Source organism: Anser anser, assembly GCF_964211835.1.
Source record: "Anser anser genome assembly, chromosome: Z".
NCBI lineage: Eukaryota > Metazoa > Chordata > Aves > Anseriformes > Anatidae > Anser > Anser anser.
Genome location: NC_139723.1, coordinates 51,234,792 through 51,252,149, shown reverse-complemented (window position 1 = coordinate 51,252,149; position 17,358 = coordinate 51,234,792). Strand labels below are relative to the sequence as shown.

Below are 17,358 nucleotides of genomic sequence, written 5' to 3'. Positions count from 1 at the left end.
TAAAGATAATAAACCATTTCTCAGCTACTACAGTGTTATTTCAGAGCGCCTTTTCTCTAGTTCTTAATCTAGTTTAGTAATGAGACTTTTACTAGGTAAGAACTAACTTTCTCTCTTTTCCACTATTAAAGCTTTCTTTTTAACTTCTTTTGCAGAAAAGTAGACAGTCATTTACTTAAACAATTTCTGTATGCTGCACACTTCACAGCACCAAGCAATTGCAAGTGGTAAATTCTTCTTCCAGCTCTCAGAACACCTAACCAAAAAAGATTAGTGTTAGCCTTTCATAGTGAAAGTTATGAGCAAAAGGTAACTCTTGAGTATGATGAGTAAGCAGTGATAAATTCACATCTCCAGACTGGCATTCTGATACTCAACCTTTTAAACTCCTGTAGATATTAAGCCTGTAAAGCCAGTTTTAAAGGAATCCTAAAACAAGACTGATAGCATTCATTATTTGCTGGTTTTAGGTATTGATGTCAAGCTGCTCTCAATGTAGAGCTTGTGGTGCTTTGGTTTATGATGAAGAAATCATGGCTGGATGGACACCAGATGATTCAAACTTGAACACTACCTGTCCTTTCTGTAAAAGTACCTTCCTACCTTTACTTAATGTTGAATTTAAAGATCTACGTGGCTCTGCAAGGTTAGTGGGTTTTGCAGATCTTCTCTCTCAACCTTCGCATTTGTACATGGTTGTATTCTTTCAAGAATTTCAAGACAGTACAGTCTTTTCTTTATTCTTAGTTATATATCCCAGTATTTTTGTCCGGATGTTCTTAAGATTGTAACTGTGCAACACTTGTGATTACACTGAAAGAAATTATAAATAGGGTAAGCTGTTGAGTTTCATAATAAAATAGCCAAAAGACAACAGTGGTTGCATTTCTTTACCACTCTTTTCATATTTTCTTTGTTAAGCATTACTGCACAGAAGGTATTAAGTCTGTTTTCTTTTCGTTTCTTTAACTCTGAAACAGAACATCAGTAGTGTGTGTACTCAAGTAAAAACAAACAAAAAACTCCCAAAACAAGATATGTTCCTGTTTTGTGTGTCAGTAATAGTCTCTAGTCTCTGTTACAATATAGATATTGATATATTGTTACTGATTAGGAACTGTTACAATCTAAGTTCCCTTGTAACTACATACCTCCAAAGTGGGTGTCCTTATTTTGTGGAACCAATCTCTATATGTGTTCATTTACTGTCCCTATGTAGGTTGCCATGGAGAGAATATGATGAAGTTTGTGTTCTGTTTTCAAGCTTTTAAATGCCGTGTTCCTTTATTTTTTCTGCTTTTTGAAAGTAACCGTAGAAAATACTAAATTAAATGAATCTATGCCTACATCTTAACCTACTTCCCCTCCTCTCCCATGCATGTTGTAACTTAGCTTCTTCCTGAAGCAAAGTACCTCAGGAGATAGTTTGCAGAGTGGTAATACTCCATTAACCACGGATCCTCTGGAACAGAAATTGTTGTCCAGTCCAGCTGTTGCTGATTTGATCAGTTTTTCCGATCACCCACAGTCCAGCCATGCCATAGCTGAAGAAAACAGCCCTGCATCTGAGCAGAGGTAGGTAAAACAGGATTGTTAATTCTGTCAGAAATGTATCACCACTTAATATTTCTACTCTAGCCTAGAGTGATGGATGGCTTAAGCACTAAATATGTTGGAAAAATCCAATTGTAACTTGATGATTGTTGATGATTAAGCACCTGGAGGTGTTTAAGGCCAGGTTGGATGGGGTTTTGAGCAACTTGGTGTAGAGGGAGATGTCCCTGCCCATGGAAGGGGGTTGGAATTGGGTGGTCTTTAAGCTCCCTTCCAACCCAAACCATTCTGTGATTCTATGAAACTTAACGAGCCACACTTAATCTCTTGTGTCTCTGCAGATTATTTGGAAGCAGACACCTTTTGTTTCTCTTGTATTTTTTTTTTCTTCTGTATTTTAGTTAATTTTTTTAATGCACTGTTTCAGTTATGAGTGGCACAAAATGAACATTCTGCAGGTAGTTAGTTTGTATTGATGAAATTTGACAAGCCAGTAATAGGAGTTTTGCTTAAATTACCTTGTTGGAGGAGTTTGACAATGACAATTTTCTTTTTCTTTTATTTTGACTAACAAGTTATATCATCTCCTATAGCATCTTTGCTCTGTTAGTAACGTTCAGAGAAAATAAATATAAAGGAAAGAATGAGGTAAAAATAAACACAGAACAGGATTATATTTGTATATTAACAAAAATCTACATCTACTATTTTTCTAAGCACAGTAAAACTGTAGCAGAGAAATTGTACCTATATATATTAGTGCAGATTTTGCAGACTGACGTGTTAGGTTATACCCAGATGCTTTTTTGGTGTGAGGGCCATGTTGATCTGAGAGGCATTTTGTTTTGTTTTTCCTAAACTGTGGAGCTAACTGAGCAAATACAATTCCTTGTTGATAGAGAAACCTGCTTTGGTGTAGTTCTTTGGCAGGTGTTGTCTGCTTCCTTCCTGTTGCAGAAGGAATGCTGAATAGTTTCATATTAGCATATTCTTTTCTAAAATCCAAACAGTGATGTGGCAGAAGAACAGAGCAAAGATCCCGGAACGATGAAGACATCTACCAGTAATCCACCAAAAAGGGGAGTGTCTTTAACTCGGAGCCACAGTGTTGGAGGTCCACTGCAAAACATAGATCTTTCCCAGAGACCATCTCATGGCATTTCAACAGTTAGTCTTCCAAATAGTTTGCAAGAAGTTGTGGTAAGTTTGCACACTCAGTTGACAGCAAAATATTGAATACAATGAATAAAGTCATTCTACTAGCTTTGTCCCATATTTTGGGGACAGAAATTGTCAAGCCTAATTTTCAGATTCTTACAACAAAGAAATCGTGGGTGTCTTCTGGGTTCCTTTTGTCTAAAAGTTTCAAAGACTGCTTCTTTAGTACATGGTACAAACGTAGCTGCTTAATCTTAAGCATTCTCTGTGGCAGAACTGAGCTATTCTTTGTCTTTTTCTAAACTGGAAGTTTGCTTTAAAAACAACGCAATTTCTACAGCAGACTAAACACCAAATAGTGTAGACAACAGACTGGTTCAATGAATGAAAGGTTGTTCCTTTTTCACATGTTTACTTATAGTTCTCCTCTATATTCTAATAGGTTTACCTGTTAGGTTGGATGGGAGAAAGTAAGAGGACATATTGAGAATATTGCATTATTCATGCAAGTGAAATGGAGGTCCTCTTTTGTCTTAGAGCTTTTTATTGGCAAGAGGCTCTTTTAATATATCATGTACTTGTGATTCAGTTCATAGATAATGTAATTGGATACTTTTTTGCTATATCTGTTGCTGCTGGCTTAGTACAGGTTTAGGTAGCTTCAAACTGTGTAGTCGGGGACAAGTTGCATTTTCTCTTTTTCACCTAAGAGAGTGTTAGGTGAGCTTAGGTGATTGTTCTGTAAAGTTAAGAAACACCTCAGCAGTCAAAACTGCTGATGCTGTTAAAATTAATGTGTATTCAGTACTTCCAGAGGCTTATTCCAAATTTCAAAGAAATAGTGCAGTGGGGCATTTTCAAGAAGAATCTTTGATTTTGGAAAATAACATTTTTTCGTGTGTGTGTGTGTGTGTTGTTATTTTTTTTTTTAGGATCCTTTAATAAAAAGACCTAACCCTCTGCCTGTATCTGTACCCTACTTGAGCCCTTTGGTACTGCGTAAGGAGCTTGAATCACTACTGGAAAATGAGGGAGAGCAAGTAATTCATACATCCAAATTCATTAATCAGCATCCCATAATTTTCTGGAACCTAGTCTGGTATTTCCGACGGTTGGACCTACCTAGCAACTTACCTGGACTCATTCTAACATCTGAACATTGTAATGATGGAGTGCAGGTTAGTGACATTTTTGTATTAGAAGTGAACATATTACAGTAAGCTATATTTGAGGGTTTGGTTTTAAAAAATAGGTAAATGCCTTCTGAATAGCTTGGATTAAATAAGAAATGGTGTGTAACTGTTTTTTTAATATATTACTAGCAGATAAGCTTGTTTTCCACGAAGAATCTTGAAAGATAGTGAAAACAGCACTCAAATTCTAGTCAAGCTATTCTTTAAAAAACAAAACAAAAAAGCCAGAGAAGATTCATTGAAGGAAACAAGATGCGTTTGTGGAGATATAACAGATTATAATATATTGTAATACACATGTTGTGGACTCCATACTTTGGTACATAAAATTTTAAAGTTCTTGGGCAAGATTCTTTGTTCTTTTCTGCGATTCAGGCTCCACTGAGATCCACTGCTATATAAATAGAATAAAATAATTAATGCTATCTTTTCATTATTTTGCCTTTCCTATTTTAGGGAACAGACGTTTTTCACATACCTATATGAATTGTGTATGTAAATCCCAAATTCCTTGAGTATTTATATTTGTCTCACGTGATAAGTAATTTCCTATCTACTTAATAAACACTCTAATTTTAAAATTGTCACTCAATTTACAAAAAAAAAAAACCTACTGTGGCGCGTGACATAGAATTTTCTAAGAAATGTGGCTGAAAACTGATACTGATAAAATCTAAAGCATATGGAAAAATACAATGCATTAGCAGCGAAAATACAAGATGGGACATGAAATTGTGATTACTACTTTAAATTCATACACTACTGGCATATTTTACTTGTCCACTGATTCTTATTGTATTAGTGATTCCAGTGGCACTTAACTTTATAAAATATAATTTTTTAGTACTTTTATAAAAAATGGAGCTATTGTTTTGAGTGACAGATATTTTATAATGGAAATAATGGTTCATATTAGTATGCAAATACAGCTTCTGTTTCAGCTGTTGGAAAGATGAGCACATATTTATGCATACCAAGTCTCACTCAAATCAGAACACTCTAAGACTGTAAAAAGTAGTACAAATTGAGCAATATGTTTAGTGCACAAAAAATGGTTCAGGATACATCATCAAATACTTTCTGCAGATACACATAGAAAACTGAGCAATCTTCATAGGTCAAGTTAAACTAGAAGAAGGTATTAAATGTTGCAGTGCATGTGGCTCTGCTCCTAGCAAATACAGTTTCCATTTGGAAGACATCAATTGTTCTTATTTGTTGTATTCAATATAAGTGAAGTAAAGCTATTTTTTTTTTGTTTTCAAAATGAGTATCAGAAAAGTTTTTTTGAACAATAAGGATGTACTGATGTTCTTAAAACTTCTTCCCTTTCCTCACGCTTTTAGCTTCCTTTGACATCTCTCGCTCAAGATAGCAAGCTAGTATACATTCATCTTCTGTGGGACAACATCAACCTCCACCAAGAGCCTGGGGAGCCTCTGTATATATCTTGGAGAAATCTCAGTAAGTAAAATAAGTGTTACAGATAAACAGAGTGAAGAGGTTATAGAAAGAAACTGCTTTTTTGTAGTGTCTGAAGGTACACCACCCACCTAGCTGGAAAGCTTTTTTAGTGTGTGAAGCATCTACAGTCTCTTAGGTACTTAACATTGTTTCAATGTCAAATTATTTGTTATGATATTTTCCTGATCTGTGTGAAAAGATATGTAACCTGTTCTTTATATGCCATACACTTATAAACAGGTTGGAAGCATTTGTTCTAGATTTGTTGTTAAAAAATCTTCACTCAGTTTGATTGTTTCACTGCGATATCTGAATGTATCTGTACAGACAGAAAGAAAAAGACTGTACTACAAAAGAGTATCTTGTATTTTTATAAATGAATGAAAGGTTGCAAGTCCCATTAATAAGTACATTTGACAGCCTACTTGGCTGTCATAAAATAATATCCAAGAAAGCCTTTGCCTAGTGTAGTTTGGTTTGGAAGGATGAAAAAGCATCATGTGGCAGACTGGTTCTGAGAACTTTTGAGAACTTTAAGATTCCTTTGCTTCTGATCAGCTAAAAGCACACAAACAAAAACAAACAACCTTTGACCTAACTTCTCAGTCTACATGTTAACTTTTAAAGTCAAGGCTAAAAATCAGTTCTTGCTCTAAGGAATTAAAAAAAGGGTTGTCCAAAGTGTCCTAAAAGTAAGCAGGCTGATCAGAAAATTACTCAAGAGCACAGAATAAGATGTATTTTCCTCAACTTCTATAGAAGCATATTAATTTGAGTATAATATATGAAAAGCTTCCCCAAAGCACTTAGACTTGAAAATGCATAAATATATGCATTTATATACATAGAGGAGCAAAAGGCCTGTTTTAAATGTGCTGGGAAAAGAAAAAAAAGGCAGTAGCATTGCAGAGAGGCTCTACAGAAAGTATTTGGAAAACCATAATGAATGACAGTTTTATGAAACTCTTAAGTCAGCATGATTAGGGTCCTGGCTAAGTCTACATTTCATTTACACATCATGTGCTTACTGCCTAATGTGTAGCTTTTTTTTTTTGCCAGTAAATGGACTTTGTACCTTCATGAGGCATTGTTTTCTTAAAAAAAAAATAGTATTATTCTAGAACTAGGAATGCAGGCAACAAACCATGATGGTAAATGTTTTGATAATTTTCTTTCCCATTTGATGCAGCTGTACTTTATTTCAATATGTAGCCCAAAGTTATCAATGAATTTGCAAGTGTCTTTCTGGAAAGGTTTTGATAAGAAATGTGCAAATGTTTGCTTTTTTCTTTTCTACTTTGTGTAAAAATTAATTAATTAATTAAAATTTCATTCTAAGAAGGCTAAGTACAGTAATATATTTGAGCTAATAAAATATGACAGGCAACATCCAAAGCTGGAGTCTCTTCAGTCTCTTGTACTTCTGTGTCATGTGGGAGTACTTGACGCATTCTGTCACTTTTGTGGTGAAGTAAAGCAGACAAAGCCTTTCTGTGGTAACACGTTTCTGTAGATTAGAGGTTCTATATATATATATATAATCTCATTTTCTGAAAATGCCTTCTGCTTGTTGAAGTGAATTATGTTTGCTGATTTAAAAATCTAAACTTCTGTATTTACCAGATTCTTCTGAAAAGAGGCTGTCCACCGTGGCAGAAGATCAGCAGGCAGTGAACACTTTGTTGGAGAACATCAAACTAAGTATTCAACACAACAATGTTGTTAAGCCAATCCACCTCCTTCTACAGAACGTTAAACCAGATGTGAAACGACAAAGGTAAAGTGACAATCTCTTTTTTCTTGCTTCCCACTCAAAGTTAAATAAGATCAGACCATAATTCCATAAGGATCTCTGAGGAATACTCAGTTTCTTCTGCGTCTACCAAATAATGTGTTTATTTGTAAATATTTGTTACTCCCCATGTTTACAAAAAAAATGCGTTCTGTAGACAGATGCAAAATTCATCCAAATCAAATGGATAAATATGATCATTTAATCACCATGAGCATTTTAAAAATTAATTAAAAAAACATGGATACTGATTACGTAGACTTGGGTGTTGTTTCCACACCTAGCAGATTAAGTCCAAGTGTGCAGCATCCTGTTGCAGTACCTGGAATGTTCTCCAAACAACCTAAATACAGCTATGGATATTATACCAACCTGGAGTACTAGCTAATAAAAGTGGATACAACATGATCCACAAGCAAAGTGAGATTTGTAAATGATGCTGTACATTTTGCCATCTGCACAGTAATTCAAAAAGGTTTTCATACAAGAGGACGTAGTCTGGATTAAATTACCATAGATGCAAAGTTTGTTAAAGAGTCTATCATGTAAAGTTAATCTTTGCTTCTGTGGTTTGTAGGTACTAAAAACTAAAAAAGGACTAATCTGCATAAAGAAGAATCTTTATCAGTTCCACAAGGAAAGGTTTAATATCCAGTTGTTTAGTAGTACCAATTCTGAGATAGATCTTGACCTTCTGAAACAAATAACAAAGTATGGCTGATCTCTGAAATAAGGCTGCTCTCTGTCCTTAACCCTCAGGCAGGAATTAGTTAATGAATGTGCTTAAAAAGTTAAAAAAAAAAAAAAAAAAAAGTGCTATATTTTACATTTCTTGTTTTTCTGGAGGCTTTATGGTGTATTTGGCAGGGAGATTTCATAGTCATTGTAACTGCTGGGAGTTGGGGTTAATATAACTTCACATGTTACGGAAAATATTCAGGCATGAAAAAACTTTAAGCTACTGATCATTTAGATCAATTGCTTTCTCCACAAGCAAGATTAACAGTACAGTTACAGAAAGAGCATAACAGATGATCAACCTCTTGAACAGTGACTTTCTAAACTGAGAATAGTTATGTTTTCACTTATTTATCCTTCACAATATTTCCTAGGAGTTTTTACAGAGAAATCCTTTTCCTATCTCTGGTTTCTCTTGGAAGAGAGAACATTGACATTGGTAAGTAAAAATAATAATAAAAAAAATTATAATATATGTGGTATGTGTACAAAATATGTGTATACTTTGTATGAAAACTAGTGAAGAAATTCAGCACTTGATCCACGAGTAACTGTTCAATTGCTGCGTTTTTAGAGAAGAGGTCCATGCTGTCATAGGTTTTGCTTTTCTGAAAATCTAGTCCAGATGGGGACATTAATTTTCGCTTTGAAAGAAGTAATTATTTTAAACAAAGATTAAAAGCTTTAAGCTTTTAAAGCTTTGCCTTATATCTGAAAACTTGCTCCCATTCTTGTCTGTCTTTCCCTGACCCATGTACCCTGTAGTATTGTTCTGTGTCTTCTAGACGCCTGCTTGCCACTGCTTCCTGCTGTCCCCTACTCTAACATTTATTTGGCACTATGCAAACAAGGGAGACTCCCTTGTGGCATCTGATAGGAAGTATTCTAAAGGCAGGCAAGCCGCACAGTGCAGTTTGGGCCTCCACTGCAATGCTTTTTGACATTACAGCCTGAAAATGCTTTTCAAGTTTCCTGAGAGGTTGTATTTTTGGGGAAAAAAGCAAAACAAATCAGTACCTAGTTCAGTTAACTTAAGATAATCATTTTTTATTACATAAAAATAACCAAAAGTATTTTAATTAGTAACAGCAGTGTGCTCTGTACATGGTTTCTTAAATGACTTCAACAATGCTCTATTTCAGAGGTCTTTGATAGTGAATACAGACTTGCACATAAAAATCTACCAAAGGATGATCTTGAAAAGATGCAGAAAATAGATGCTCCACCAAGCAGCAGAGTTGAGTATTGCAGGAAGTACTTCGGAGCACCTTTTATATAAAAAAAGAGGAAAGCATATGCTAAACTTCTGCAAGACAAAAGTAGGTGAACAAACAAGGAGTATGGGGATATATATACTTTTGAATCCTAGAAGGTGATAACTGAGCAATTTGTCAGTGATTTCATCGATCTACAGCATATAACCTTGTCTTTCATCTCATGAGACAGTGTAAAGGATTTTAAAATGTTTTTAAAATATATTAATAGGATGAGTTGGTTTTAATGATTTATCTGCAATTTCTTTCCTGCATATATTTTTCCTCTTCTTTCCTCAAATCTTTCCCCCACAATCTCAAGTTGTTCAGAAAGGCAATAATTAAACAGGAGCCTATAGTTGGTGACTTTAAGGGCCTTCAGTATTTGTGTATTTTAATGAAAGACCTTTCCTGTTGCAGAATGCTTAGGTTCTTTAGGTACGTCAGTACTTCTTTAGAATGACCTTTTGCATTGTTGTGCAGTATATATGTATGAATGTAAATATTTGAGTCCTTGTTTTGGAAATTGCAATGAAGTTGCCTTTTTCAGATCACAGTACCTAAACTTTCTACCCTTCTCCTGACCCTTGTCCCACTTAGTATTCAAAATGATCTTTGACTTGACTTTTTCGTAATGTGTGTCTACACTCATAAAATCTAGAAACTTGCATTCAGATTTCCTATATTCTCTACCTGACAAATTGAAGATCCTGTGAACATACTGATGTTTTCTGCAAGAGAATTATAGGTTTCTCCGATTAGCCACTTGAAAATGGATGGCTTTCTACAAGTTAGGTAGGAAGCTTAGACAACATTAGGATTCAGAGGTTTGTCAAACAGATGCTGTCTGAAAACATTATGCTTTATACTGTATGCATGTATGTTTTGAAAATGTCTTTTCCTTGATTTCTTTATGGCCCTCCCCCATGGTTTCATGCTAGCCTGTGGGTTAATTGTTTTGCACTGATAGTCCAAATTTAATATTTCAATTAAAGTGTATTTATAATTGTGGTCGTCAAGGTGTGACTTCACACAAATGAAGTGCTTGAATGAATGGTCTGAAGAGATGATTAATCCATCTTTAGGTTGCATCTTGCAAATTAGATACTTTCTCACCTCACATATTTAGCTTACAACAGTAGTTGTATCCTTGGCAAGAAGAGCCTGGACATGGGTCTACAGTTTAAATGTTTCTGTTACTTGAGAAGTATGACAAGATTTATGCCAGTTGTATTTTTTTTTTTTTGCTGAAATTTAACTGAGTGGCTTTTCTGATGGAGTGATTCTTGGAGAAAGAAGAGAGATTTGTAGCATGGTGAAGGAGCATAGCTCAAACTGTAATCCCATCTGAGTATGAATGTATTTACTTCATACTAACCTTTCTTAAAGATTTTTATTCTTGAAAATGATGAGGGATGAAGATCTGTCTGAAACAGCTTCCAGCTAAAACATCAAAAGCATCTTTTTTTATAACAATGAAACAAAGGATTTGCACTATTTGTGACAAAATATGTTTGCATAATAGACTGATTCCTTGCATTCGTCTAAAAGTGCTGATCCTAAGTCAATATTGGGGATATTGCCTGGACAGATTCTTTCCTGATGAAAATACTGTGCTGTCTCAACAATTAAAGGCAAAGAACACAATGACTTTTTTTGTTCTTTATTCTTTGGGGTTTATGTGCATGGGTGCTTGCAGATATCAGACCTATATCACAATGAAAGGGTTGAGCCTGATTCGTCATATTTAATCTTCTTCTCCTATTATATAATTTACATGCACAGTTACATCCTTTTAAACAAAAAGTTTCTCTGAAGCATTCTTCCTATTTAATACCTCTACAAAGAAAAAGGGGCAAATTTCACTGTATAACCGTATACTGATATTAAATGTACAGCCATACAAGAATAATTTTGAGTGTTGAATGGATAAACAACTATATGATTGTGACTCAACTTACAAGAAATCAAGTTCTAGTGATCCTTAATTCTCCCAGCTCATTAAAAAGAAAAATATGTACAGCAAGTCCTGTTCTACATAACTGGTGATATTCAGACTGCTTTTACACCATGGTAGGTAATATAGAAATAAATAATAGTAATAAACCTTCATTTTAAAACAACCTTCTCACTTGTTGATGAAAATACTGATTAATTGGGCAGTAGTATGGTAGAAACAGAGTAGATTGTGTCACATCATCTAGTGCTAAACGTCAGGCTTTCTGTATGTATGTACTGTAAACTAGGAAAAAAAACAATATTACCTGAGGAAAAAGGATACCTGCATGATTTCAGGTCATCTTTGCAGATGATTGAACTTGCTTTGATTTGCTCCTGCATATTGATGTTTCTGTACACTACAAATTAGCTTCTATTCCTGTTGTACGTACCTCGATTTTAGGGTGGTAGAAGTCCTGCATGGAATTATTTGAAATCATGAAATGCCTACTGAAATTAACTCTTTGAATATAAAGGTAAAGGCAAAAGTGAGCACTTAGTCTTTTTAATTTCGATTGTTAACGCATAGTTTTCAATAGCTTACCATTCAGCTGGCTCTTGAATGAAATCCATAATTCAAGCAAAAAAGGAGAATTCTGAAGATGGTTTATTGAGTTATCTTTCAGATAAGGAGATTCTTTTTAAGAAAACAAAACAACAAAAACAAGACGTTCACAAAAATTTGAAAGGAATGGGAACCAACTGTTTACTTCTTAAGTTGCTTTCTCTCCTTCCAAGTGTGTGATGGCAGTTCCTATTCCTCCATCTGACTCTTAGGTCTCCTACAAACAGGTGGAGACTGCAGGTTTTCCTAGACAGATTTCTGAGATGCAGACTTTCCTAATTCAAATGCTAAAAGGACTATGATCATGCCTAAGAAAAGTGCTGATCACGGCTCAATACCCATACACTCTAAAATCTGCTAAAACTAAAGAGGGGAAAAGCGTCCAAAAGCTTCATATGAGTTCATTGCAAACACTTCTGTCTTTCTGAAAAATGGGGCAGTAAAGGCCTAATACATTGTTCTCTGCAGTTAGTAACAGCATAAACTTTTTGGGCTTCGCAGGAATGATTTAGTTGCCTACAAATGTTCCTGATCCTGGTAATCCAAGTCTTAGTTATCTGAATCCGTAATGCATAAATGAGTTGGACAAGGGTACTGGGGAGGAGGGAGGTGGATAAACTTGGTGTTGATTCTGTTTTCCTCTTAACTGAAGCAGAAGTAGTAGCATTTTGCTCACTTAGAAAATCCTTGCCTCCAAATATTCTATAGCTACTTAGCAGCTAGTGTTCAAGGAGGAGATGGGTTTTTGAACGTGTTTTATAAACTTGAAGAAAATGGTCACAGATCAATATTCAATTCAAAACCTGTGATGTTTGCACAAAATGAGGGTGCAAACCAAACTGTTTACGTATGTGGGAGCAAACTCTTAATGAATTTTCAAGTAAGCCCAAGAAGTCAGAAGGTTTGTATTGGAATAACTGATATCACAGAGAAGCTTCCTAGAATTGTTGCCCTAAGAACGTTCAATTGCAGTCAGTTGTGCTGAGAAGATAATTATCTTGCACCTTTCCCCCAGCTATAAAACAGTTACGTACAACTTGTGTGCTTATATCAAACTACCTATTTTTTTTGTAGAATTAAAACAAAAAAAATAGGAGTCTTAAAAGTTTTAAAATCAGGATTCTGAAAGATTCTTTAGTATGAATATATTCTGGCACGTTATCAACATATAATAACTTTGAAACCCCAGTGTGCATAGGGGACTGATATGGCTGCAGTATTGGCACAGTAACAGGTACCAGCTTTCACATGTTAATAGAAACGCCTGTATATTACTTATAGTCATATCCTGTCTTCACATTTTCTATAATTCAAGCTTAGAAAATAAAAGTTTGATGGAAAATATTGAAATCAGCATGTGTGTTTTAAACTCAGTTTGTTTTGCAAACAACTTAGTACTAGTGGAATTTCACATTGGTTAAGCTCAAGCTACATGGCACTTATTAATGAGTAATTTTAATTTTTAATTTTAAATTCCACTGTAACTGTGAATTAATGGCTTTTTGTATTGCTGCAGTTAGAAAAATACACCTTCCTTTGAATTTACAGCTTTCCTTGAATAACTGCAACATAGGTGCATATTTTCAAAGTGTATATTAAATTAGATCATAGAAATTGTATTTTTTAAACAAATTATTAAATACAAGTAACTGAAGAATCTACTCATTTTCTCTTTTTGAAGTTACTTCAGTGCAGATAACTTTATTTCATTAAATGGTAAGCTGGACACGTTGCAGAACTATACCACCTTTTCTTTCTTCTAACTAATGAAAACTTCACAGTGCCTTCTATGTTTCAGCTTTTCTTCATGGACCTTTAAAAAAATAAATAAATGAAACACCCTTGTAACTTCTAAATCTTGAAACTCAACTTTTGAATTGGACTGTAGTTCTGTTTCCTACTGTGCTGTATATCATTATGCATATGATAAAACGGATTGTTTTACCTTTTTGTTTTTCAGTCTGCATCAATCAGTGGTGCAAATTAAAGGGATTGTTCGATGTTTTTAGAAGCACATTAAACTCCTCCTAGGAGTTTATTTTAAACTGTAATGTAATGAGGATGAAAGGATGTGGTGTGAATAAATTATGAATTTATGGAGTTGGGGAATTTTCTATAATGCAATAAAATTTGCACTGGTTTAGAGGCTGTTTTGAGTTGTTGAAAAATGGCATCCATTTACTGTGCTTTAATTAACGAGTGTTTCTGTAATGTTTTTGTACATGTGACAAATGTTGCTTGAGATTAAAAGGGCACTCTGCATATTCTGAATTTTGTATAGATATTCTAGAGGAAGAAACATTTTTTATTGTATTTCACAAAATAAAGTATGTACAAATCCTTTGTGAAATTTCGTTTGTTCAGCTTCTTTTACCATTTGACCTTACCTGCTTGACATAATTTAATCTTAAATGCAAATTCAGCTTGTAGTTGGGCAAAACCAGAGACTTTCAACTGCCTCACTGGATTTTTTTGCAGAGCATCTCAGTAAATTGGTGGGAAAGAGCTGGAGCAGTTGAAGCAGGGTGGGGGAAAGACAAAAAGGACTCTCCTGGGCAGATTTTGTTCATGGGAGAGATTGGCTCTGAGGCACCGTAAGTGAGCCATACGTACACAGCAAGGCCAATAAAGGCAGAGAAAAATGAAAAACGGTCTGATGGAGGCAGAAACCTTGTCTGCAGGGAAGTCAAGGACCCTGGCTTCCTACTGATAGAGCTGCTGCTCTCTGCTGGCCAGGAAAGGCATCCCTGATCAGGTGGGTGGGAGCAGGTTTGTGGCTGTATGTTGCTTAACACCTGCTGGGAATTCTGTTTTTGTTTCAGTGACTTTGCAGTGGAGGAAATAGAGTTGTGCTTTCGCAGTGATGGACCCTCGCAGATTGCAAGAGATGCTGGTGCACCTCCTGCCTCAAAACATATTTGTACATTTTGGTTCTAAATGAAAGTAAATACATTTCAGGCTGAGATGAAATTTAAGCAGTAGAAATTGCCAGTTAACTGGCCAAGTGCTTCAGGCCTTCCTTCACAATTGAGTATCTTTCAGACTGTCTCATCTATGGCAATCACTCCATTAATCGCTTAGTAAAAATAAGAATACTAGACCCCTAAAGACCTTTCTGTTTGAAGAAACAGATATATAACAGAAGTGGCTTGTGGAGATGATTCATAACAATCTTTTAAGGTCTATTTCTAGTTAGGAGTTGCAGGAATAGTTTGTCTTTTGGACAGTTCTTTTATAACCTTGTTAACATCACCGTGACTTTGCTTGTTTTGCTCTGTTATGCTTCGTTGTTTCTGTTTCTTCACAGGTCCTTTGCTGTCTCTTTAATAATGCTGCCTGCTAAACGTATTACACCTCCTTCCTACCATGCTGCCTTTACTTTGGCCTAGTGAAAGGAGGCTGAAGGAGGCCTTAACAAGAACTGAACTGAGACGGTGCATTAATGGCAGGAATAAAAGCTTGTATTTGAGGAATTCCTGAAGCAGCATGGACACAGGCTTTGTGGTTGAAGCTACAGTGAGGAAGGACCTGTTCCCTCCTATGCCACAGTCAGATGGGAACCCTGAAGGACTGTGATGGTAGAAGGCAATAGCAGACAGAGCCAACTTCAGGGAGCTTTGTGCCTTCCTGTGCTCCGAGCCACCCTCAGAAAGCTCAAGAGTCATCATTCTCCCTGGCAGAAGTTTGTCTCTACAAACTTCTTGTATCTACACTGAGGAGTACAGAAAATCAGATGGGATCTGAGAGGAAACACCAGCACAGACGGGGAGTGGACTTGCTGGAGAGAGGCTTGGCAGGAAAGGGCCTAGGGTTCCAGGGGGATGCTGGCATGACCATGACTCAACTTATAGCAAAACAAACAAACAAACAAAAAAAAACCACGGTGTCCTGGGTTGAACTAGGCAGAACATGGCAAGCGGGTGGAGGGGGGGGGGGGGGTGGTCTTTCCCCACTGCTCAGTGCTTGTGAGATGTGTCTGGGTGCTGTGTCCAGGTCCCCAGTACAAGAAAGAGCAGGACATAGTAGAACAAGTCCAGGGATGGGCCGCACAGATGAAGGGCTTGAAATACGTCACGCAAGGGGAGGCTGAGAGCTAGACAGCTCAGGCTGGAGAAGATTCAGGGGGCCGGAGGGGGGAAGATCTCATCTTTGGTTTTAAACAGCTAATGAGACAGCAAGGGAGTAGAGGAGACAGAGCCAAACTCTTCTTAAAAGTGCTCTGTTGTGGTTTCACAGTGATAGTCAGCAAAGCTCCATCACACTACTCTTTCACTCCCCCTCCTCAAAAGGGCATGGGAAGAAACTATGAAAGAAGGCTCATGGGTTGAGAGAAGGAGCAGTTTAATTACAGGGGAAAGAAGAAAATAAATAGCAGCGAAGGCCATGCACGCTCAGTGAGAAAGCAATCACTCTCTACTTCCCGTCAGCAGGCAACGTGCAGCCACATCTTGAGAAGCGGGGCTTCACCATGTGTAGCAGTTGCTCAGGACAGATGCTTTCATCGTGCCCCCCTTCCCCTTTCTCAACTTTTGTTGTTGAGCATGGTACCACACGGCACAGCGCACCCCTTTGGTCAGCTTAGGTCGGCTGCCCCCGCTGCGTCCCCTTCCCACCTCTTGCCCACCCCAGCCTGCTGACTTCTAGGGGATGTTGTAGGGCAGCCTTGGTGCTACGCCCGCACAGCTCAGCAGTAACCCAAACGTTGGTGTGGCATCTGGGCTGCTTGAGCTGCACACGCAGGGCAGGGGCTGCTGGGGGGGAAAGCGAGCTCCACGCCAGTGAGAGCCAGTGCACCCATGTGAGGGCAAGAAGCAACCAGTACGGGGTGAACCGCAGGGCAACCCACTCACTGAAGAAAACATTTTAACTGCAGGAGTGCTCCAACACTGCAACAGGTTGCCTGGAAAGATTGTGGGATCCATCCTTTACCAACCGCTCATACCTGACTGGACTAGACATCCAGGGCTGCCCGCCAGCCTCAGGAGCTCTGACAGGGTGGGTGGCAGCCCATCCCTCCACCTGGTTACCAGAACAATACTCCTCCACACTTGTTCAAGTTTCCTTGGGCATCTTTTTTTTACATTTTATTTTGTAGGGTAATACTACCTGAACTTAGACTGTATCAGTTTTAAATGATTATGTATGTTGATGTTATGTATAGCTGAGCTTCACCCTTTCTGAAGAACTTTGGCCTTGTACAATTGAAATCCTGCCAAAACTGCAACTAGGGCCAAGGGAAAGCTGCTGCTACCAGACAGCACTTCCTCTTTGTCATCTGTTTTGTATCATCACAGCTTTTGAACTGATGCTATCATGTTAGAAGACACCCACAGCTGCTGGCCTTGGAGAGTTTTAGTGCAGATCCTACTGTAGCAAAGTGGTCAAGTGCACGCAGATAGCATTCTGTCTCATTAACCTTTGAGCTGGTGATGGCCTAAAGAATGGTGCCTCTGCTTTTGCATTATAGGACTGGAATCTCCTGGCTCTGAATCGTCAAACTGTCCTTGAGAAAGACAACCAGTATCCCACCACCTTTTTTCAGCCACTAACACAACTGGGGCAACAGTTGCTCTGGTTCAGAAGACCAAGAAGTAAATGACCCTTCCAACATGGCCTCCATAAAAAAAAGAACACCGAAGTTAC

The 17,358-nt window shown here is 37.1% G+C and overlaps 1 protein-coding gene across 7 annotated transcripts in view; it reads left to right on the top strand.

The window, feature by feature from the left end:
• The window catches only part of DENND4C (DENN domain containing 4C), a gene marked incomplete at its 3' end in the record, with an annotated part of 74,973 nt that extends 60,908 nt beyond the window's left edge, over positions 1–14,065 (top strand). For 5 of the 7 annotated variants that reach the window (XM_083817100.1, XM_083817101.1, XM_083817097.1 and 2 more), the window contains 8 exons: positions 471–646; positions 1,393–1,575; positions 2,565–2,754; positions 3,645–3,890; positions 5,252–5,369; positions 6,993–7,146; positions 8,274–8,338; positions 9,042–14,065. In XM_083817100.1, coding sequence (XP_083673226.1) covers positions 471–646; positions 1,393–1,575; positions 2,565–2,754; positions 3,645–3,890; positions 5,252–5,369; positions 6,993–7,146; positions 8,274–8,338; positions 9,042–9,178 — 1,269 coding nt within the window. Of the gene's footprint in view, positions 1–470; positions 647–1,392; positions 1,576–2,564; positions 2,755–3,644; positions 3,891–5,251; positions 5,370–6,992; positions 7,151–8,273; positions 8,339–9,041 lie in introns of those variants that run through there. The other 2 variants (XM_083817103.1, XM_083817102.1) reach the window with 1 other exon arrangement.
• Between the last annotated feature and the right edge of the window lie 3,293 nt (positions 14,066–17,358).